Genomic DNA, 24,016 nt, shown 5'->3' with positions numbered 1-24,016 from the left:
GTTTTCTCCGGATATATGCCCAGGAGTGGGATTGCAGGATCATATGGTAGTTCTAGTTTTAGTTTTTTAAGGAACCTCCAAAGTGTTCTCCATAGTGGCTGCACTAATTTAAATTCCCACCAACAGTGTAGGGGAGGGTTCCCTTTTCTCCACACCTGCTCCAGCATTTATTATTTGTAGACTTTTTAATGATGGCCATTCTTACTGGTATGAAATGATACCTCACTGTAGTTTTGGTTTGCATTTCTCTAATAATTAGTGGTTTTGAGCATCTTTTCATGTGCCTGTTGGCCATCTGTATGATTCAGTTTATATGAAATGTGCAGAACGGACAAATCCATAAAGACAGAAAGTAGATTAATGGTTTAGGGCTGGGTGAGGGGGAGCTGACAGGATGGGGATGATAACTAAAATATACAGGGCTGGGGCTTCCCTGGTGGTGCAGTGGTTGAGAGTCCGCCTGCCGATGCAGGGGACACGGGTTCGTGCCCCAGTCCAGGAAAATCCCACATGCCGTGGAGTGGCTGGGCCCATAAGCCATGGCCGCTGAGCCTGCACGTCCGGAGCCTGTGCGCCTGTGCTCTGCAGTGGGAGAGGCCACAACAGTGAGAGGCCCGCGTACCGCCAAAAAAATAAAATAAAATAAAAAAGTATACAGGGCTTCTCTTTTTGGTGATGAAAATGTTCTAAAATTGACTGTGGTGATGGTTGTACACACATATCTGTGAATATACTAAAAATCATTGAATTATGTATTTAAATGGGTAAATTATATGGTATGTGAACTGTATCTCAATAAAGCTGTTACTATAAAGAAACAACAATAGGGCTTTGTTTAAACAATAATGTTAGTTAGGATGCTGCTTTAAATGTAACAGAAACTCAAAAATACAGTGGCTTAAACCAGAGAGAAGCAATCCAAAGCAGATAGTGACATGACATTATTGGGCTCCCCGGCCCTTCTACCTTGTTGTTCCGCTGTCCTTAATAAGTGGCTTCCGTCTTCTGGTCCCAGATAGTTGCTCCAGCTCCCATCATCTTGTCCTTGTTCAACTAGCAGGACAGAGAAACCCAAGAAGTGAAGGTCACACATATTTCCTTACATATTACCTGAAATTGCACAGATACCACTTTTAATGGCATCCCATTAGTCAGAACTTAATCACGTTACTCCCCGATGCAAGGGAGCCTGGGAAGCGCATATGTAGCTCATCCCTAATTCCACGTCTGCCCATGTCGCATCTTCTGAACTGCTGTATGTATACTTTGTACTTTTAGACCAGGGACTTGGTGGCCCCCAACCTGAAGCAGTGGGTTCAGTTGGTCCTCTCTTCTTGTGAAGATCATCTTCCCACCGAGTCCAGGCTGGCCGCTGCTGAAGTTCTCACCAGCACTGCACCATTTTTCCTCACCAACCCCCATCCCATTCTTGGTAAGTGCGCTGAGCCGCTGTTGGCTGGGGGGGCGGGGAGGTGTCCATCGTACCAAATGCACTAAAAGCGTGAATAGATGCTCTAGGTTAAAAAAAGAAGGGAAGATGAAAGATGACAGCGTACACCATACCTTTACATCTTTCAAAGATCTTCCCACCCTCTCACTCTCTTACTCTAATCACTTTTCACCAACAGCCTCTTTTTTTTTTAATATAAATTTATTTATTTATTTTTATTTTTGGCTGCCTTGGGTCTTTGTTGCTGCACGCAGGCTTTTCTCTAGTTGCGGTGCGCGGGCTTCTCATTGGGTGGCTTCTCTTGTTGCAGAGCATGGGCTCTAGGCGCGCGGGGTTCAGTAGTTGTGGCACGCGGGCTCAGTAGTTGTGGCTTTCGGGCTCTAGAGCACAGGCTCAGTAGTTGTGGCACACGGGCTTAGTTGCTCTGCGGCATGTGAGATCTCCCCGGACCAGGGCTCGAACCCATGTCCCTTGCATTGGCAGGCGGATTCTTAACCACTGTGCCACCAGGGAAGCCCCATCAACAGCCACTTAATTGGCCTCTTTTCTTTCTGTCTTGTCCCCCAAGCCATTCTCCTTATGCTTCCAAAAGCCTCTGGGGTCTTTCTGAAATACAGATCTGAGCATTTTCCTCCACTGCTTAAAGCCTTTGAGTGGGTGCCCATTGCCTTCAGGATAAAACCTAAATGCTCTTTAGCCTGGCTCAGAAGGCCCTTCCTCTTCTGTGCCCTGCCTGCTTCTCCCTCCTCACTGGCCACCACTCCCCATGCGTCATCAGCGGAGAACAGTTCTCTAAACAGACTGCTGCTCGACTGACTCCTGTTGGTCTTTCAAGACTCAGCCTAACCATCACCTCTTCCAGGAAGCCTATTGCAGTGACCTTGGTGAGAAATAAATGGGACAGAGTGAAGTGTGGCCTTGAGGAAGAAGAAAGGCCAGGCTCTAAGGCATTTAGGAAGTAGAATCAACAGGGCTTGGTGTTGAGGTCAATATAAAGGGAACATTCAAGGATGACTTCCAGGCTTCTGGCTTAAGTGACTAAGAAGACTGCTGGTTCCTTTCACTGAAAGTAGTTTTAAGTTAAGGCGTCTTTGGACTTCCCTGGTGGTCCAGTGGTTAAGACTCTGAGCTTGCACTGCAGGGGGCACAGGTTCAATCCCTGGTTGGGGAAGATCCTGCATGCCGTGCAGCGTGGCCAGAAAATAAAATAAAAAAAGTTTAAGGCATCTTTGGGAAGTAAAGGTAGAGATATTTTGAAATCAAATAGATGTACAGCTCCAACCATATTCTCTACCTTCATGTCTCTTTCCTCACTGCCACCCCCTGTCCTTCAAGAGTTATAATTAGGAAAGAGCATCATATCAATGGTGGTTGAGAAAACCGAGCTTTAGGAAACCCAAAGGAATTGAAAAACCATAGGGGTTTTTGCTTTAACTTAAAAAAATTTTTTTTAATTGTAGTGTTTTGTTTTAAGCATAGGGTTTACTGAAAGGAAAACTCAGGACCCAAAGCCATGTCTGAGTCCTGGCCCTGCCCCCTCCTGCCATCTTACCCCCATATTAACCATGCTGAGATTCTCTTCCATCCATTATGGGAATTCTGTTTTTGTTCTCCTCTTCCATGCCCAGCCCTGGAGAATAAATCATGGTCCCTGCATCCGGGGAGCTTTCAGTGTAGTTGTGGAGAAAAGATTTACAGAATAAAGAAAAGAACTGCTTTTTCAGATGGTGGGATTCAAATTCTGAGTGTTATCGGAGTTCAGACCAATCAGGTGTCTCATGTCTCTGGATCTCTCAGATAAAGAGTTGTCTTTGGTATCTTCATACATCTTTCTTCTAAGTCAGCGGTCCCCAGCCTTTTTGGCACCAGGGACTGGTTCCGTGGAAGACAGTTTTTCCACGGACGGGGACGGGGTGGGGAGAGGGTTCAGGCGGTCATGCGAGCGGTGAGGCGGGGATGGGGAGCGGCTGATGCAGCTTCGCTTGCTCCCTTCCTGCTGTGCAGCCCGATTCCTAACAGGCCCCGGACCCGGGGGTGGGGACCCCTGTTCTAAGTGACTTTTAGGCATCTTTTCTATACCCAAAGGGGGACTGAAAGGGGACCTGCTACAATTTTGCTTTAATCATTGGACCCAGAGGAATAAGAGCAAAGGTTTATAAACTTTGGTGACACTTCTCAGGGAAGGTAATATCATTTTGCAGCACATCTTCTGGGTGACTTTGGCTGCTCTGACCCTGGTTCATAGCAGGAAAATGTGTGTGGAATAATGTAGAATTTCTGAGTAAAACTGAGTCCTGGGCAAAAGCCATTGGTTCATCATGAATTGCTGGAGCTGTTTAGGGCATCACAGGCAATGAGGAAGGAGGTCGGCAGTGGCTGGCGGCCTGCAAGAACATGAAAGACAGGCACAGAACTGAGAGGCAAAGGACATAAAGTGCATGGGGACAAGTCAAGGGCAGACCGAAGTCATTTAAGGAGAAAGAAAAATTGAAATGGACTAAAGAGGGAAGATTGATGAGGACCTTAGCGGTATAAGAAAATGTTAAGAAAGGGAAATTTGAAACCCTAGAGAACAATTAGAATGGATAGATTCTGAAAGACTGAGTAAAATTTAAAACCAGATTTATAACAGACAGGAGAGCACAAACCCCAGAGGGAGCCATTGCTGCTCTCAGTATGACTAGAGCATTGGTGGCTCTGATATTGGGCTCTCTGTGGACAGATGAGGGAGAGGGTGAGCTAAGGAGAGCTCTCAGGGCAGGGTTGGTTCCCCACTGAACATCAAGGGATGATGAGTGGTGGTCTTCCGTGGCAACTCACCCCACCTGGACAGTATGTGTCCCTCCTTTGAGGCCCTGCCCCCTCTCCCCTCACACAGTCCATCTCCCATTACACCAGTCTCCTGGGACCTTTCCCTGTGGTGAGTCACAGCCACGTGTTTCCAGCCCTGCCTTCTCCTTACCTTGTGTTCTCCACTTGATGTCCCTTTCGGTTGCTCAGGGGCAGACACTGTCTGTTCCTGGTCTCTGGTCCCCAGCAGCACAATGCACAGGGACTTGATAGGGTCCCTGCCCAGGGGCAATGGCAGTCAGGTCGTGGGCCCTGCGTAGACGTGGCACAGGCTGGTGCCTTTATCATGGTTCTTTGCTTTTTTCAATTCTTGCCCCCCAAAGCATAATCTTGATTGAAACTTTGCTTTCAGAATTTATAAGCTGAAACAGTCACTCAAATTAACACTGGGCTAGTTTCCCCAAAGCACTCTTGATGCATAAAGTTTCATTCTGAGAAGCATGAGTCATTGACTAAGGCCCGTTGACAGCTGGGCCTTAGTCAGCCAAGGCCATACCTTCTAGGGGGCCTTGCCTGGGGCTGGTTGCCTCCAGAAGTGTTTCCTATTCAAAAGGACACTTTCAGACCTGTCCCCTTAGGGTCCTCTCTCTTCTGGCATTTATCTGACTCTCAAGTCTCCCTTCCTTGCAGTACCCACAAAAAAGAAGTAACTGTTGCTCATTCAATACTAGATGTGAAGCAGTATTTGTACCTGCTTGTAAGTTGCATCCTAGGTAATTTGATTTCTTTTTGGCCGCCTTAGGACTGCAAGATACGCTTGCTCTCTGGAAACGTGTCCTCACCCTCCTGCAGAGTGAGGAGCAAGTAATCCGAGATGCAGCCACAGAAACCGTGATGACTGCCATGTCACAGGAAAACACTTGCCAGTCAACAGGTACCTCATTCTTATCTTTCTTCGATGCCTGATTGCTCTTGGCCAGGGGTTGGCACACTTTCTATAAAGGGCCAGAGAGTGAATATTTTAGGCTTTGTTGGCCATTCAGTCTCTGTCTCAACTCTGCCATTTTAGTGGGAAAGTAGCCATAAACAATAGGAAAACAAGTGTACGTGACTGTGTTCCGATAAAGCTTTATTTATAAAAACGGGTGGCTTCCCAGATTTGATTTGCTAACCACAGTTTGCTGACCCCTGCTCTAGGACGTCATAGAGAAAAATTGCTTTCAGAGGTAGAAATGTAGTAAACAGTGCCTTTTGTTAGTTACATTGACATCCTTTTTAAATAAGGCCAAGTCTGGATTTTCTGTGTGGTTACATAATCCAGAGATCTAGATCCATCATTTTGCTCCTCTGTGCATTTCTACACATAAAAGAAACAGATGAGTGTCAGTCAAGTTGCTCCTCTTTGTGCCTTGGCTCCTCATTGGGTGGTGACGTTAACCCAGGGGGCAGGAGGGGAGTGGAAAGAGGAGCAGCCTAGGTGGGTAGTTCTGAGCTCATAGCCACTCAGTTCATAATATGAGCTGTTAGGGCCCTGGGCCCTAGTTATCTGTATGCAATGGCAAATGCTGTGGAAGCAAAAGGGAACTCCAGGCTGCAGGTGGAAAATGAGCTGCTGGGTGGAAGGGATGGGGCTAGGTGGAGTAGAAGCAAGGTCACACCTCTGGGCAAATGGCCGTGCGGGAGGGTGACCACTCTGGTGGACTTGGATTCCATGCACTTGGGGCTAGGTGTCAGGAAAGATCTCTGCGTCAGCCATCCCAAAGAGAAGTAAGAACACCATTTTGAGACAGGTAGTCACAGGCTGAGCAAAGACGTTTACCTTAATGGACAGCAGAATGGGAGGGGAAATAGCCATACAGTGTTGGTAACTGATTCGGGCCCCTCATTCCCATGGGTACGGTTGTGGTCCCTGGAAGCTCCTCTTAGAATGTGCGAACATCCCCATACCTGAGTCCTCCGTTGTAATGGTCTGGGCACTTTTCTCTACATGTATGCAAGGAGCTGGTGTCTTAATAATCTCCCAGTAATACTACTCCAGGGCACATTTAGCCAGGATCAGCTTGGCCTCTCAGTGGGAAAACATTCAGATCGGTGCTGCGAGTGCTGTACTGGCAGCCTTCTCCCCATCCCTGTCCACATACCTAAAATTCTGCCATTAATGATTCATTCCTTTTTCCAATTGTGCATTTTCCTTAGAAGGACACACGGAGCACCGAGCAAGTGCTCAGTGAGCATTTGGTGGAACGTAACACTCACTAGACTTCTATAGGACCCTCTCACCAAAGATGGGAAAGATCACTTCATGGTGGAATTCATAAGTGGACTTCTTCCCTCCTAGTCTTGAGGGCTTTTGCCCTGCTACTTTTATTTCTTTCAGAATTTTTCCCAGTTCATTTATAGTAAAACTATATTACCATGTTCTCCCTCCTTCTGGTTTGAATTTTTTTCTCAAGAAATAGAAATCAGTAATTATATTTGGAGTGCCCTTTGCGTGTGAAATTCCATGTGTGAAAGCCTCTGAGGGAGTAAGTAATGTAAAAGCCTACTTGTCTATCTTTGTATTCCCCATCTTGGTCCATAACAGAGAATCTGAGGTGTGAAAAGACAAGAATTCTGTAACAGCTAAACATAGTATGTTACCCTGGACCAGATCCTGTACTGGAGGGGCGAAAAGCCATACAGGAAATTATTAGAATAGCTGACAATGTTGAAATATTGTCTATAGATTAAAATCAATATTAAATTTCATGAATTTGATAACCATACTATGGTTTTGTAAGAGAATATTTTTATTCTTAGGAAATACACAACTGAAATATTAAGGTGGAAAAGGGCACAACGCCTGCAACTTACTCTCAAATGGTTCAGAAAAAAATAAAACTGTGCGTATAAATAGTAAACACAGATAGGTAGTTGCTGTACTTGCATCTTTTCCATATGTTTAAAATTATTTGAAAATAAAATGTTTTTTAAAAAACCCAAGTCTACAACTAGAAAAGGCTAACACAGTATATATTGGTACACCATCTGGCTGGTTTATCAACTATTCCACCCCCCCCAGTGTGACTCCTTTCTGCCTGCCCCCCACCTTTTTTTTTTTTTAACTCATTTTGAGTGAATTTTTGCATCCGAAAAATCAAACCCAAGCCAGATACCTCCCATTCAGAGATCTCAGCAGCATGACGTCGCTGTGTGGGGATACTCATTCAGCGTGTCCCCGCGTGTTCTCTGTTCTGCCTGATAGCAGTGCTTAAACAGAATCTCTGTAATGCAGCGTGATTTTCTTAAGCAAAAAATGCACATCTTTCTGCTTTAGACTGAAAAGTAACTGACGATTGAGTATCACCACCTGATTTTTCACTTTAGTCAGAAGTTTAGCCAGCTGATTCATTAGAACAATATTGTCTTGTTTTGACATCTCTCAAGGATACCAAGCAGCTGATGGTAACTTTTCACATTCCTTCAGCACACAGGGGTTTTGTAGCATACCCTGCTAATGGTTTGCTCTTTGGTGTTCCAAAGTCCATTATTACTACTGAGTCTTGAATACCTTGAAAATATGTGTCATTTCATTAATTTTGTCCTCAAATCAGTGGTTTAAAAAGTGCCACAGTAAAATAATAATATTAAATTATGTTAATATTTAATGTCTTCTTTGAGAAGACTAATTACTTCTCCTCCTAAGAAAGAAAGAAATCATGAGGACTCCTTGCCTCTGAGACCTCATCCTGTAAATGAGGGCTAGATGGGGAAGAAAGAGCTTTGTGCTCATACTGACAGCCTGCTGGGGACGTGGAGAAGATGGAGGTGCATTTTGATTGCGGGGTCTAGGGAGGTTCCTGAGAGTGGCGCTGGCCCAAAGGAAGGGATAAGTGGCACACAGATGAGAGCAGTTCAACACGGAAGGAAAAGCCGGAGCCAAACCTGGAGTTGGGGACAACTTGGGAGCTGATTGGGGAGCAGCAAGTGGACTTGTGTGGCCAGAACATAGGTTGAGGCTGGGGGGCGGAGCAGGAGGCAAAGCTAGAAAGGCGGGAGTGGCCACACTTGGGAGGGCTTTGAATGCCAAGCCAAGGACCTCCTCTTATAGGTGAAGGGAAGCTGGAGAACTTTCAGACAGAGGAGTAGTGTTGCCAGGAACGTGGGTGTGAGGGGCTCTTTCTGGCAGCCGTGCGTGAGATGGATCGGGGTTGGGGGTGAGTCAGGAGATCAACTGGGAACTGGTAGCAAGAGTCCTCATGAGCCACCATCAGTGGTGATGGGCGGAGAGAGCATGGGGTAGACTCGAGAGGATTTGGGGGCTGTGCTTGTGGGCGGTGGGAGAGAAGGGAAAGCAGAGATGACCTCAAGGTTTCAAACCTGGGAGGTATCTAGGGGAAACACCTCGACACGCCTCTGGCACTGACAAAGCAGTTGAGCTATCGCGTTCCAGGAAGTGAAACTTCCTGGAATTGGGAAAGGCACTTAGAGACCACAAGTCACTGTGATCTGGGACAGAGTATTCCTTAGGCCTTGGAGAGATCGGCAGTGGAAACTGAGAGGGCAAAGGGGGACCTTTATCTGCTGGAGGAACAGAGTGCGCTGTCCGGCTCTGTCCTGCCCTCTCCAGCACACGGCGCAGTGCCCCTGGGAGCCCCCGGCAAGCCGTCACAGGGCAGCTGCTGGTGCTGGTAGCTCTGGCTAGAAACCATGGAAGAGGCAAGCATGAAACCAGTCGCTGTGCACACGGCTAGCTTTAGGTGGAGATTTGTGGTGTGAATTAGTTAATGATTCTGGAAGGTCCAGGGGAAATAACTCAGTGTTTAGATAACCCTTGTGAGGATGGATTTGTTGTTCACCTTCTTGCGTGCCGAGCTCTTCTGCTGTCCTCCTGCATGTGCGCCACTCAACATGGTCACCTGGAAGGTGGAACTCATGGGCTATTAACAGCCCTCTGAGCACCCCTGAGGCCCCTTCAGCTTTAGATGGGAGGAAGCCCCAGCAGCGGGACCCTCCCTGCCCCTCCCCTCCCCTCTATGCCAGTCACAGCATGCCAAGAGGGACAGGAGAAATGGCACATCTGGGGCTCAAGAGGAGGGCATTGAAGTTCACAGCCAGGAAGAGACAGTGTATGGGCAGGACTCCAGGTGGGGCTCCACCTCTCTCCTGCCCCTGCTCTGACTTGACTTCAAGCCTCGAAATGCTCTGGAAAGAGCTCTCGTTTCAAGAGCAGGAGACACTCAAGGCCGTAGCTCGGCCGCTGCCACTTCCCTGGGCTCTCCCACTTCTGCCTGAGCAGCTCGCTCACATCTGTCTTATAGACTCATATATCAGGATTTCACATCAGAACTCTTTTGAACAAGGGCTTCCGTGTGAGGGAAGAAACCAGCCTGGACACTATTTAAATTTAAATCACTAGCTTTGTGTGATTCTCAAGTGAGGCAGACAGAGTTCTGGGTGGAAGCAACAGGAGAGGCCCCTGTGAAGGTATGAATTTTAACAGCCTGTTTAGGAGGAGGAGAGGATTAAAAAGCACCTTTAAAAAAAGCAACCCACCCAAAGGTCTAGAAGATGGCCAGAATTCAGCAATTCGGGGTTATTCTCTAGCCTTTTTTTTTTTAATTGTAATTGAAGTATAGTTGATTTATAATGTTGTGTTAATTACTGCTGCACAGCAAAATGATTATCGAGTTATAATACATATATTCTTTTCCATTATGGTTTATCACAGGATACTGAATATCGTTCCCTGTGCTGTACAGTAGGACCTTGTTGTTTATCCATCCTATATGTAACAGTTGGCATCTGCATAGCCTCTCTTTTATGTAGAACCCTTTGTCTCTGTTACAGGGTCTCTCTTGGGTCTAACTCGATAGGCTAGTGTCAGACTTGAGGACTCCAGAGTAAGAGGATGGAAGGCTCTGACCTGAGGGGTCCCGCAGAGATGGCTCAATCTGGAGGCCCTCGGGCGGAACCCTGGTGCTCACCTTGCAGAGCTGGGGGCTCTCTGGGCAGGAGATGGGTGGGAGCTGTTAGCCTTCTGAAGCCCCTTCCTCCGGCACCGCACCCTCTCCAGCTCAGGATCTCCCTCCCTCCCTCCTCTTCCAGCTTCATCCAGAGTTTGCCGCCTGATTCAGGAGGCCTCCTCCCTTTCCCCGTTTCCGTTTATGAGATTCAAAGAAAGTTTCTGATACCCAACAGTCGCTTTAGTTGTTGCAGGATAAGAAAGAGAAGCCAGTTAACAAGGAATTTTAAGGGGGGCCCAGACCTCAAATCACTGTCAGTGTTTAGGTTCAAGAAGGATGACTTCTTGGTAGAAACTTTTTTATTTAGCTATAATTGACATAAAAGGTAGAAACTTTCTAATGAAGAGATTGTAAAAGACTTTTAAGAAAGAAAGAGAGACAGATACAGCAGGGGAGAGAGAAGCGAGCGCACATGTCCTCACATGTGTGAGCGATGGGTGGTTCTTTTCCTTGGAGTACTGGCTCCAGGGAGTTCCGATCCCTCCCTCCCACCACACCCCCACACACAAAAAAATCATAAAACTTCTGCTCATTCTGCCAGATACAAATGTTTAGTGGTGACACATTAAATCCCACCTTCTCTACAATGGCCCTACCCTCCAGGCTCTCTCGTTTTCCTGAACCCCTGCAGCATTTGGTTATAAATAGCCCTTGATTTTCTACTCTTTTATTATTTTCTCCATCATATACTTTATTTAGTTTATCTTCCCAACTATCCTGTGAGCTTAGAGACTGTCTTCTATTAGGTACACAGTAGGTGCTCAATGGGCATTGATGGGCTGATCTTCCACCACAGTAGGCCACCTAACAGTCAGTAATAGTCTGTCAGTCCCGAGTTCCCCAAGGAGATTAGAGAGCCCCTTAAACACCAAAGCTCCGTAACAGGCAGACTGACCCTCCCGGCTAGAGCTGGCCCAAGGGGCCGTGGTGTTCATTGATTCGGACAAAGTGAGCGACTCACTGTATGGGGCTTGTGGGATAAGAGCCGGTAGCTCTCCCTTACTATTTGGTCCTTCCTCACTCATACCACTCGGGTCTGAGTCTCAGACTGCAGGGCCAGAGAGCCAGCCCGGGGCTGTGGGCCGCGGCCCTGGGGTAACCGGGAGACACTGCAGGAGCCTCCATGCTCTGCACCAGGACCCACAGAGACTCTGGAATAGTGAGGGAGCTTAGCAGGAAGGCGGAAGAGGGGAAGCAGGAGCAAAATGTAGCAAAATTGAGACTAGAGGTTAGAGAACAGGGCAGGAGGCAGGTGGCATTGTGGGGCTAAGTGGAAACAGTCATATAGCGGGGCAAGATGAAGAAGAAGAGAGCAGACACCTGGTCAGTTTCCCCCCAGGTGTATTCCTCCCTCTGCCACACACACCCCACCTCTCACACAGACACACACCCCGTCATCACCACACAGAGCCCAAGGGACAGCATGAGAGTGTGAACACAGCTCCCACGCTCCAGCCCTTGACCAAGCAGGGAGGGAGGTCGGGTCACTGTGGCATTACACAGCGGCCCCGTCAGCAAAGCCCCAGGCCTGTGGGCTTCATGCTGAGTTGCAGATGGTTGCATCACCGGAACCTCCAGAGCTGCCCACCAAGTCCTCCTGCTGCACCAGCCACGTGCCCAGCGGAAGGCCCTGCGCTTTTCCCAGTTCCTGCAAGTTCGCAGGGTCAGGTCCTCCAGGTCTGGCCTCAGTCCTCCCTCTGCCTTCCGATAGCTTCTTTCCTAATCTGCTCAGATACACTGTCTCCAAGGTGTCTTTTCTGTTCAGAGGTACCAGAGCCTGGCCCCAGCCTCCATTTTAGACGGCCTTTAAGCTCCGTGAGTATAATCTCATGGGCATGTACCAAGTACCTTTTTCTGGAGAAGAGTGACCACCACACTAGAATTCCCCTCATAACTGCCTCCAAGCCTGACCTAAATGCCCCTGGGGACAAGCTAAACCTACTTGCATCTCATTTCTTTGTGCCTATTTTTAAATTCTAAATTGTTTTCTCACTCCTCTTACTCTTACCTAGATAAACCACAGGTTTTTCTTTTACTACTTAAGTATGAGGCAAAAAGTGGTGACATCACGCATATTCATTCATTCATTCATTCAACAAGTATTTACAAAGTGTCTGTCCACAAGGCTTGTTTAATGTGCTAGTTCAAGCCACAGCATCTCTCACCTGGACTTCTGCAAAAACCTCCAGCCTGCTTTTCCTGCCTCTGCTCCAGTCTGCCTGCAGTCCAGTCCCTGTAGCTGTTGAAGGGCCTTTCTTAGGGAATAGATCTGACGATGTTGCTCTCCTCCTCAGACCTCTCCCTTGACTTCCTTTCTTTCTCAGAGTAAAACTCAACTCCTGAAGTAACAGATAAAGCCCTCCCGACCTTTCCCCGGCCTCTCTCTCCAGCCTCATCCCCTGCTACGCCCTCTCCCTCTCTCTCGGCTCCAGCACTCCAGCCTTTTTTGGGGTTCTCCAGCTCACCAAGCCTCAGGGGCTTTGCACTAGCTGGGCCTGCTGCTTGGAATGGTCTCCCCTGGTCCCACCCAGCTGCCTCCTTGTCATTTCAAATCTCAGCTTCAGTGTCATGTCCATAGAAACGACTTGACCACTCAGTTTACAGTAGCTGCTCATTTACTATTACTTTACCCTGCTGGTTTCATTCTCTGCATAATCCTTTGACAACTTATTATTTTACTGTTTATTTAATTCGTTATTTGTCTCCCTCCACCAGAATAAAAATTCCAGGAATGTAGGACTTTTGTCTGCTTTGCTCATTACTGTTTTCCCAGAACCTGGTACATAATGCTCAACAGAAATCACTATTGGATGATCAACAGAATGAAGGAATGGGGGCATGTATCAATCGCAGTAGTTAAACCCAACAGAGATTAGTGTTTTTAGAAACGACCGAAGGCAGAAGAGGTGGAGCTGTGTGGATTCTTTGCTGTGAAATTGCCCAGAGGTGGTGGATCCTTGTTAGGGCGGGTTAAATCAGCTCCCTTAGGCCCACCTCCTCCCAGAGACCCTAATTCAGCCAGGAGCTGACTGAGCATCTACTCAGGCAAGGCCACAGTGGTGGGTCCTAGACTAACTCCCCCTCTCCCTTCCATTCCTTCCTGTCCCTGCTGGATGGAATTTCTTGAGCAAGGGTTTCATCCACGGGGGCCCCTGGGTCTAGCATGGGGCTGGCCCTGGGAAGTGCCCAGCCGAGGAAAACCTTTCAGTTGTTCATCATGCCCTGGTCAGGGGGCTGGGACCAGTGCCGAATGAGTCCATCTGGAAGGCAAAGGTTGGTGGCTGCAACTCTGAGAATGGGGGCCCCTTCCTCCTGGGGCCCTTGCCTCGCTGTCTCTTCCCCACTCTGTGTAGGCCGGGGCAGGGTAGGGGGAAGGAGAACATTTCCCTCTGGAGGCTCCTGCTTCATTTTACCTCTTTTGATCCTCACAGCCACTCTATGAGATATTTTACTATCTTCTCCATTTTAAATATGGATAACCTGGAATTCAGAGAATTGTTGTTGTTTTTGTTTGGTGGTTTGGTTTGGTTTGGTTTGGTTTTAGGCTGCACTGTGTGGTATGTGGGATCTTAGTTCCCCGACCAGGGATAGAACCCATGCCCCCTGCATTGGGAATGCAGAGTCCTCACTACTAGACCACCAGGGAAGGCCTCTGAAATTCAAAGAGTTGAAGTAGCAGACCCCAGGTCTTGTGGGAGATGAGTGTCAAGCTGGACTTGGAGCTCAGGTTCCTGTGGTGACAAAGGCTTTGCACTTTCAATGCCACCCAGCCTCTACGTTTGCAACCCAGGAGTTAATAGAAAGGGGACATTGAGGGTCTTCTAAACTCTGCTGTGTTTAAAAAGGAGACACTGAAATCATAACCCAAGAAAATGGATTGGAGACCCAAGAGTTCAGATACACAGAACTTGTCCTGAAGAAGGGAATAGAAGTTGCCGCGGCTGGGACAGTTGCAGCCGGAAGTGACAGGAGGTCCTGTGTGAAGGCTGAGTGTGTCCCCATTTTCCAGTCCTTCCTAGAGAAAGAGAATCACACGACCTGGGGGTTTTAGAGCCTCTACTTTATAGATGGGGAAACTGAAGTCCAGGAAAGGTAATTGATTTCCCCAGTGTAACATAATTAGTGGGGAAATGAGGCCTAAAACACAGGCCCCCTGAGACACAGAACAGTACTTCTCTCTACTGCTCCCCAAGCCTCGACTTACAGAAAGGAAGTGACAGAAATGTCGGGTGCCCACTGAGAATAATCCAGACTCCTGGGTTGGAAAGAGCCCATCGGGGGTGAGATCGGTGCCGTGGGGTAAGGCAGATTCCCTGGAAGAGAGGGCTTGGAGGAACTCCATCATCACAGGGGTGGGAAGAACAGAGTGTTCTATGAAACCAGGCATCTCCCAGCAATAAAACCACACCCTGCAGTCAGCCCTGAAATTCCACGGCCTTGCTCCCTTCCGGGCCTTCTCCCAGGGCCATCTGAATGTCCATCTGTATCGTTAGTAGGGTTCCAGGGGAGGAAACACAAGAAGTTAGGAATTGTGATTCTAACTCCCAAGCAGACCCCTGGCATTGCCTGGGCAGAGAGCACGGGAAAATGGCTGTTGAAGGAAAGTAGCCAAGTAGGAATTAGTTCTCTATTTTCTCATTTATTCCTTCAAAACTAGGTTGCTTGATCAAGGCAGGAGCCCCCCACCCCAGCTTCAGTGGACTAACCTAGCGGAGCCCCAGTTACCATGTACCCAGCGCCCTTCCCATCAGTTGCTGTCCCAGGAAGCCTGGACCCATAACGTTCACCTGCATCTCAGCGAGTGTGTCACTGGCAGCCGGCCCACCTGATGTGCAGAAGTGGATGCAAACTAATGCTCCTGTTAAATCTGGGAGCAGGTTGCCGCCTCCACGGAGTACCCCTGCCTGGGCCTGGTCGCTAGGGTGATGGGATTGTTTACATGGCCTCCCAGTGACTAAGCCTCAGAGAGACAACAACAGGCTCCTCTCAAGGAAATGAGGGTCATCTCTGCATCATTTTACCTCCCCTGTTGCTGCTCGTGTTCCCTGGGTCCAAGGTGATGGCCCCACTGGTGACGGTGAGCCCACAGCCTGGGGCTAAGGCCATCTGGCGCTGGCGTGGCTGCAGGGTTTCATCTTCCCACTTCATCAGGACGAGCCCAGTGCCCAGTGATCCTCATTCCCCTGCTCGTGGCCTCAACTCTCCTCTCCTGTGCTTTCCTTTCTGACCTCAGAAGCTGCCACTTTCCCCCGAGAGGCTGTGTCAGGATGTGCACTAGTGTGAGCAGTCTTCCCTTTTGAACATAAGCCAGTTTCAAGAGTTGGGGTCACTTCTCTGTCAGGGATGAGCAGAGATGGGCCCCCATCCCCATTTACCCCTGGGCTGGTTAGGATGACTGAGGCCAGCAGCTGGTCAGCAGCACCCCCAGGCCCCCAGCTTCGGGCCTGACTCCCACTCCCTCCATCCACACCTGTCATTGGCACTGACCCATGCCCTTCCCCGCTGAGTCCACTCACCTACAGACCTGCCAGAGGACTGATCACCTTCGTCCAGCCCCAGCAACCAAAGCATCGTCAAACCCGGACTCTTACAACATAGCTACTGCCTGAGAAATCACATCTGGCCACCACACTAGCCCCTCATTCTTCAGCATCCTGTCAGAGACCTGTAAGGCCCTCATCTTGCCCACGAAACCCTCCAACCCTGTTCTCAAGTCTCTCAGAGTGATAGCCTGGGCTTCCTCGTTCCTACTGCTCTTTTTTGACTACAGGAATCCACACAGCAGGAGCTAAAATAGACAGAACAGAAGGGGAGGTGCTCTGACGGTGACAGCATCGCAGGGAGTTTTTTTATCCGTGTGCATGTGGTGTGTGTGTGTGTACATTTAGATAATGTGTAGGTTTGTGTGCTATAAATCCATATGCCTTCCAGGGTGGAGAATACACAGAAACACTTTGGATGTGAGTGTACAGAGGGGTGTTCTGAGGACAGTGGGATTTTAGGAGAATACGCTCCGGCCAGTTTACTGATGTGTCAGGATTAAGGAAGGTAAGAAATGTTCCCCACAACATCGAAATGAGGAACTCCGCACTGTAGTTCAGTAATTCAGCTTTTTCAAAGTGGTTTCTTGTGAGGCTCGTCCATAGGAGCAAAGGCAGAGAGCATCAGGTGAGAACAAAGGTTGGCCTTGCCAGCGGCTCACCTCCTCTGTCTCTTCCCCTCTCTCTCCCTCTCTCTCTCTCTCTCTCTCTCTCACATGCTATTTCCCTCTTCACCCTCCCCCCACCTCCAGCTGAAGTACTCAAGTTACAGGAGTACAATTAAGGATCTTACTTTGGGGCCTATCTTGAAATGGACTTTCTGAAGTATTTTCTTGGGGTTTCAGACATGAGACAGCTGGTGTTTTAGCCTGGGTATAGATTTGGCACCTGTAACAGACCCAAGTGAAAAGTGGCCTAAATGAGTTAGTGGCTTGTCTCTCCGTCCTCACACAAAGGCATAGTGGACAGCTGTGATGCTCTACAATCACCAGGGACCCCCAGCTCCTTTCTTGGTGTGCTGCCGTTTTCATATCCACAAGCCTGTGAGCGGGAGGGACGGAGGGGAGTGACATGTGCCACTTCCACTGGTGCCTCATCAGCCAGCACTTAGTCGTGTGCCACACAGCTCGGCATAGGAGGCTCGGAAAGATGGTGTGTGCAGCTAGAAGGTCTATTTCTATGTAAGGAGGGAGAAATTGATTTGGGGAGATTCATGTCTTGCCATTTCCCATCTTCTTTTTTTCACACAGGTACTAATTACTGAGTTCCTGGCAAGTTCTGGTTGCTTGCTAATAGCTAGGGACTCAGACATAACTAAGATAGAGCCTCTGGCCTTAAGCTGTTGGGAGTTTACCCTCTCAGGTGTTATTTTACCTAAACTCAAGAGGTTTCCCTTCATTTGCATCCAAATTATTTCTTTTAGCAACTCATATGGCCAATTTTGAAAGAAAAGGAGGTAATCAATAATCAACACTAAGAATTTTAATCTAAAATTTCTCACTGACTTGATAAGTTTAGTTGCTTATGTCTATTACATTTCTTGGGAACACACATCATCCAAACTGCAAATAAACTTTAGTAGGAAACAAGATTGCAAGCCTTGCAATGGTATTACCCATAGCCAGAGTTTACTAGAAAGATATCTCTTTAATGGGGAGACCACACTTAGAAGAGACCCAAGAATGGGGGAACGTAGAGAGTCCCAAGGTCATCTCTTTACATACACCTTGCCTGTTCCCTCTGTGCTTTTGACCATATTGGTCTTGTGCCTGGTATGTCCTTATCTACTGACATTAACAGTACTGATTCTACAAGGCCCAGCCCCAGGCCTTCCTTTCCCACAAAGCCTTCCAGGCCTTTTTGTTCTCTTTCCTTTTGTCAGACCCACACTGTTAAGGTCATATATTGCTTCTTTCTTTCTTTCTTTCTTTCTTTCTTTCTTTTTTTGCGGCACGGGGGCCTCTCACTGTTGTGGCCCCTCCCGTTGCGGAGCACAGGCTCCGGACGCTCAGGCTCAGTGGCCATGGCTCACGGGCCCAGCCGCTCCGCGGCATGTGGGATCTTCCCCGACCGGGGCACGAACCCGTGTCCCCTGCATCGGCAGGCGGACTCTCAACCACTGCGCCACCAGGGAAGCCTGGCAGGCGGATTCTTAACCACTGAGCCACCAGGGAAGCCCATATATTGTTTCTTGGTTACGATCCCACCCACACCATAAACTTGTTAAGGGCAGGCGTCTCCATCAGAGCAAAACTGGGCATGTAAAATTCTCAAGTGGCTCATGTCGGGCTGACGTACTGTCCTGAAGCATGTTTTATTTGAGAGGTAAATGTAGACACAAGGTTTGAGGCGGGCTGCTCTCCCTAGGTCAGAGTCCCCTGCCCAGCTTCACGGCAAGTCCAAGAGTCCCCAAAGATCCAAAGCTGGGCCTTTAGATTGGGATGGATTGGCAGGGGCTCCTCAAGCAATCTTGTCTGGTTATACTAGAAAATGAAATTTTCTTCATCTTTTAAAAGCCTGTCATAGAACATAGTGGTTGTGCTTCAGAGTCACCAGCGTGTTAATTTTTTTTCAAAAGCAAAAGAAAAGTCAGCTTCTTACCCTCTCTCCTCCTCCTTAATCCGTTCCAAATGAGAGCTTCAAGGAGGAAAACTCCCAGGACCTGCTCTGTTAAGCAAATTGGTTTCTGCTGTGGAGTGGGGCTGGGCTGGGGAATGGAGTTAGGAAAATATATGGAACCTGACATAAAAGATTTGGTTTGTGTTTGGAAAAGGATTCAGGTTGTTTTCAGGTTTTGAGTTACAGCTCGGGTGCGTTTGAAGAAGCAGAATTGAGCGGCACCTTGACCCACAGCCTTTGCGGGCTTTTCATGCAGCTCCTCCTGCCTCGGCCAGTCCCCGTTCAAGATGCCTGGCTTGGCAGGCTGGCTGGGAAACCTTCCTTCATAAGTAACTCCCCGGGGGGGACAGGAGTGATAACAGACTTTAAGTGGGAGCTGAACTTCCTTAAGCACTTAGGAAAGGCCATGCCTAAGTCTGGCCCTGGAACTCGCCTTACCAAGGCACACACGTGCTCTTCAAGTTTTCAGTTTGGTTCCTCTAACTTTATTATTTCTCTAACCTCTCTAACCAGCAGGCTCTGATTGTGAGCCTGTTTTTATTTTTCACACTCTCTTTTTATACTTTGAAACTGTGGTTATAAAATATACATCAGAAATGTTGGCTCTGCACCCACAAGACCCAGGAGGCTGTCCAGATGCACAGTGACAGAGCCACCCCGACCCCTGGCCTTTCAGGGAGGGGCGGGGGCTTGGTGGGGGGACAGCGGTGGCTGGTAACAGACTAGTCCAACCAGGAGCAGAATTCTGGCCAAGTATTCTAGATGTGACTCTGAGAAATTGGCAGGAATATTTTTCTGGGGGCTCCCCAAACGCACAATGAGGGGCAGAACCCTCGGAAGCAGAAGTCCCAGTTTCAGGCAAAAGGTTCATTCGTTTCCATGTGGACAGTTTTCCTGGCCCCCATCTTCCTCACCATCCACACAGGAGGTGTGAGCCGCAAGGCACTTAGGTAAAAACAGTACCAAAAAGCAGCCTTGTTTCATTCACCACCGTTTGCCGGAAATGGTTGTCACGTTCTTGTCACTATAGAACTCAGAGGCTGGGCCCAAGAAATCTTCCCAAGTGCTGGCCTTCCCATGTTCTACTCGACCCAGTTCCAACCCCTCCTTTCATCCTCTTGCCATCTCTTTTTTCCCCAAGTTCCTCCCTGCCCTGCCCTTCCTCCAACCAGAAAATATGTAGGACTCTCCTGACATTGTTTCTACCTTCACTCCAAACAGCACTGGGTCTTTTGAACAGAGTTGTCCATAAATCTTAGATTGCTTTTCATCTTTGAAAAAGCCGCTTCTATCAGCAAGTCATTATTCACATGTCAGGGGCAGGGAAAAGTTCACCAAATTTCAAACTTCAATTTCTTTTCACTCCAGTTGACATCTACTCCCCAGAAACCACAGAAATTTTTAAAAAATCAGTCCCAATAGGCAAGGTGCCCCATGACATAGCCTGCTAGAACCAGGGCCAGGCACCTGGGTTTGAAGGAGGGCCGGGGACGGGAGAGTGAGCATGGGTTTGCCTGGATGGGAGTTGACTGGCTCTCACCCATGGGGGAAGATTACTTCAGATTCTCGGAGAATTAAAAACCCACTGGCCTCACTTTAGAGTGGTGGATTTGGGGAGACAGGTGATATTTATAATGAAAGGCTCAACTTAGCCATGACTGTAAATTACAAATAGGGAATCTAGTATAATACAGCTAATGGGCTAGAATATACTTCACTTCCATGTTATACCAGCTAAAGGAGAGGTGAAGGGAGAGTTGGAGCAGATGGGAAGAGAAGGGAGGAAGGGGGCATGGGGGCAGAGAAGCCAACTCCACTCTAGGACGTGGCTCTTTCGGTCTTTCTGCTTTGCATTCTTCAGCACGTTGACTTGACCTCGGTGCTTGTTCACATGGTTACAAGATGGTGTTTGCACGTCCAGAGAGCACCTCAACATTCTAGGTAGGAAGGAAGGGGCAAGAACATACAGTTTTCTTATCACAGAGGTTCTTTTTATTCAGGAAGAAAAAATGTCCCCAGCTCCCCCCGACCCCAGCAGCTATCTCTTGTCTCCTTTACTAGCTCTGGGTACATGGCCATCTCAGCTACCAAGGTAGGCTGAGAGAGGAAGAGTCATGCAAAGGAAAATGAGATGGGGCTAGACGCATCACCTGGAGCTGATGCATCACCTCCCACAACAGAATGGGACTTCTGTTAGCAAAGAAGGGGGGGGCTGATGGGTGGGCTCTAGGTGAGGGCTCAGTGTGCTCCCAGGAAGCACCATGACATATTAGGGAACTATAAGCAGTGCAGCATGAGCGTGTGAGTGGGATGGGAGAAGAACAAGAACCGAAACTGGAGAGGTGAGGGCCAGATCTTCAAAGGCCTAGAATGCCCTGCTGACGGCTTGGCTCTTTATGGGAGCCTTCCCAGGTTCTAAGTAGGAAATTGAGATGGTTATGAACATTACCCAGAAGAGGGGAGGGGGCGCCAGTGCCCTCTAAAGCAGTGGTTTTCGCACTTCACTGTGTACACAGATGACCTGAGGATCTTGTGAAAATCAGCTTCTGATTCAGTAGGTCTAGGGAGGGCATGAGATTCCCCATTTCTCACAGACTCCCAGGGGATGTTGATGCGGCTCAAGAGACCATACTCAGAGCCGCAAGACCCGAAAGGATTACTCTTGAAAAGAAATGTCCAGATGTGTTTGTTAAGCATTTTTAACATAACTGCTAATGTAACTGAAAAAAAGGAATTGACTGAAATCATTAAGGGAAAAAAGACAATTACTCTTTCTTTTTTTTTTTTTTTTTAATTTTCTTTCTTTTTTTTTTTGGCTGCATTGGGTCTTAGTTGCGGGATCTTTGTTGAGGCATGTGGGATCTTTCATTGTGGCGTGGGCTCTTCATTGTGGTGTGCGGGCTTCCCTCTAGTTGTGGCGTGTGGATTTTCTCTCTCTAGTTGTAGCGCTCAGGCTCCAGGGCGCGTGGGCTCTGTAGTTGTGGCGTAAGGGCTTAGTTGCTCCGTGGCATGTGGGATCTTAGTTCCCCAACCAGGGATCAAACCCACATCCCCTGCATTGGAAGGCAGATCCTTTACCACTGTACCACCAAGGAAGTACCAAGACAATTACTCTTATTTTTTTTTTAATATTTGTAGTTTTACGTAGGATGCACCTTGACATTTTCTACTGTATTTCAATTAAGACAGTTAATCTTGGATTGAGTTTTCCCCTACCAGAAAGGCAACATCTGATGTAATTTTTAGAAATCCGATGTCTAAATGTAACAGAAAAACCAAACCAACCATGATTTGAACACAGTGGAAGTTCCTCTCTTTCTTGGGTTAAAGTGATCCCTGAGGAGTTGTCGAGGCTGATTGGCAGCTCTCAGTCATGAGGGACCCAGGCCCCAGGCTGCCTCTTTCTTTCTGCTTCCCTCTCCTAGCATGTGGCTTCCATCCTCAAGGTCACCTCTTGGTCCCAGATGGCTGCTGGAAGCCTCAGCTGTCCCATCCTCATTGCAGATGAGAAGAAAGGAAAGAAAGAAGAGCAGTAAGAGCTCATTGGCCACAAATTGATAACATGGCCATATTTAGCTGCAAGGTGGGCAGAGAAACGTGTTCTTTTGGCCTGGGCGTATTACCTAGTGTTCTTTTACCAAGGAAGAAGGGAGTACCTCTAGCTGTGTCACTTTGATACAGGAGATACATCAAAAATGACATGGAATGGTTGAAAATAAAGGGATGAACAAAACTATTCAGGCAGACATCAACCAAAAGAAAGCAAGGGTGGCAATAGTAATACTAGGCAAACTAAAATTTCGACAAAAAGTAGGAAGATGGACAGAAAGGGACACATTGGATAATAAAATGTGTAGTCTACCAAGAAGATATAGCAGGCATAAACCTTTATATATCAGGCAAAATAGAATCACAGTATACATTCCCCCCAAAAAAGACACACTATCAGAAATATTAGGGGGAAAAATTGTTAAAATTACAACCAAAGTAGGATACTTTAACCTTCCTTCCTCAGAATTTATAAGGTCAAGCAGATTAAGCATAAATAAGGTTATAAAGGATTTGAATGCCATATTTAAAAGCTTGGATATGTTTAACCTGGTATTCTGCAGACAGAAAATAAGCATCCATTTCAGATATCTACATAACATTTATAAAAATTGATATTTTGAGTCATCAAGAAAATTTCAATTCCATAAAGTAGGAAACTTTCTAGGCCACATTCTGACCAAATTGCAAGCAAACTAGAAATTTTAAATAAAAATATTAACAATAAAATGCCACTTGTATACTTACACACCATCTTGTAAATAAGTTATGCCAATGACAGAATAAAAATTAAAAACTCCTTTGGGGCCCAAACAGATGAAAACACCATCAAGATTTAAGAAGATGAACCTCTCCTCAGGGGAGGTACTTGGCATTACTTTAGACAATTAAATTTTTATCCATAGCATACAAAGACTTCTTTAAAAATCAATAAATGAAGATAATAGAAAAAGAGGCAAAAGATTAAAACCAAGCACTTTGTGGAAGAAAAAAATAGCCATGAACAGTACACATATGGAAAAAATGCTCATCCTGACTAATAATAAAGAAATGCCAACTAGAACAACAATGCCTGGGCATTTTCCCCATATCTTGCTGGCAAAGGATAAAAAGATGGTTCTTGGGCTTCCCTGGTGGTGCAGTGGTTAAGAATCCGCCTGCCAGTGCAGGGGACATGGGTTCGAACCCTGGTCCGGGAAGATCCCACATGCCACGGAGCAACTAAGCCCGTGCGCCACAACTACTGAGCCTGCACTCTAGAGCCTGCGAGCCACAACTACTGAGCTCATACACCACAACTACCAAAGCCCACATGCCACAACTACCGAAGCCCACGCGCCTAGAGCCTGTGCTCTGCAACAAGAGAAGCCACCACAATGAGAAGCCTGTGCACCACAACAAAGAGCAGCCCCTGCTCGCCACAACTAGAGAAAGCCTGTGGACAGCAACGAAGACCCAACGCAGCCAAAAATAATAAACAAATAAAATAAATTTTAAAAATGATGACCCTTACTCAGGATGTGTAAGGCTGTGGAGGAACAGGCGCGATCATAGCTGGTGAGACTGTAAATTGGTACATTTTTAGAGGGAGTTTAATGTTATCTATAGAAATTTTAATCTATGTATATACCAATTGATCCAGTAATTCTACTTCTAGGAATTTACCCTATAGAAATATGTGCACAAGTGCAAAGATACACGTACAGGGTTATTCCTTTCAATCTTGTTTACAGCAGGAAAAGAAGGAGCAACCTAAATGTCCATCAAAGGACATTAAATAAAGTTGGATATATCCCCATACCACAGGGCAGTTAAGAATAATGTAGTGAATCTCTATGAACTGATATGCATGATATATCGTTACCTGAAAAAAGCAAATAGAACAGAATTTGTAGAATGATCCCACTTATAAATAATAATAGTTTTATGTAAATACATAATTTTTTAAAGTCTAGAAGGCCATATATTTTGAATTACAGTCTCTGGTACCTACAGGGACCTAGCAAGGAGCTCAAATGCATGAACTGTCTGGGTGTGCAATCAGAGTAAATAGGAACAGCGGT

General features: G+C 47.3%; 1 protein-coding gene across 3 annotated transcripts in view; it reads left to right on the top strand.

Annotated features, from left to right (window-relative positions):
• The window catches only part of THADA (THADA armadillo repeat containing), a 314,312-nt gene that overhangs the window by 261,485 nt on the left and 28,811 nt on the right, over positions 1 to 24,016 (top strand). For all 3 annotated transcript variants that reach the window (XM_082672019.1, XM_082672020.1, XM_082672018.1), the window contains 2 exons: positions 1,279 to 1,432; positions 5,043 to 5,174. In XM_082672019.1, coding sequence (XP_082528145.1) covers positions 1,279 to 1,432; positions 5,043 to 5,174 — 286 coding nt within the window. The remainder of the gene's footprint in view (positions 1 to 1,278; positions 1,433 to 5,042; positions 5,175 to 24,016) is intronic.

Source organism: Grampus griseus, assembly GCF_964374135.1.
Source record: "Grampus griseus genome assembly, chromosome: 15".
In the NCBI taxonomy this organism is placed as follows: domain Eukaryota; kingdom Metazoa; phylum Chordata; class Mammalia; order Artiodactyla; family Delphinidae; genus Grampus; species Grampus griseus.
The sequence above is the reverse complement of the archived record's forward strand: the minus strand, read 5'-3'. Positions and strand labels throughout refer to the sequence as shown.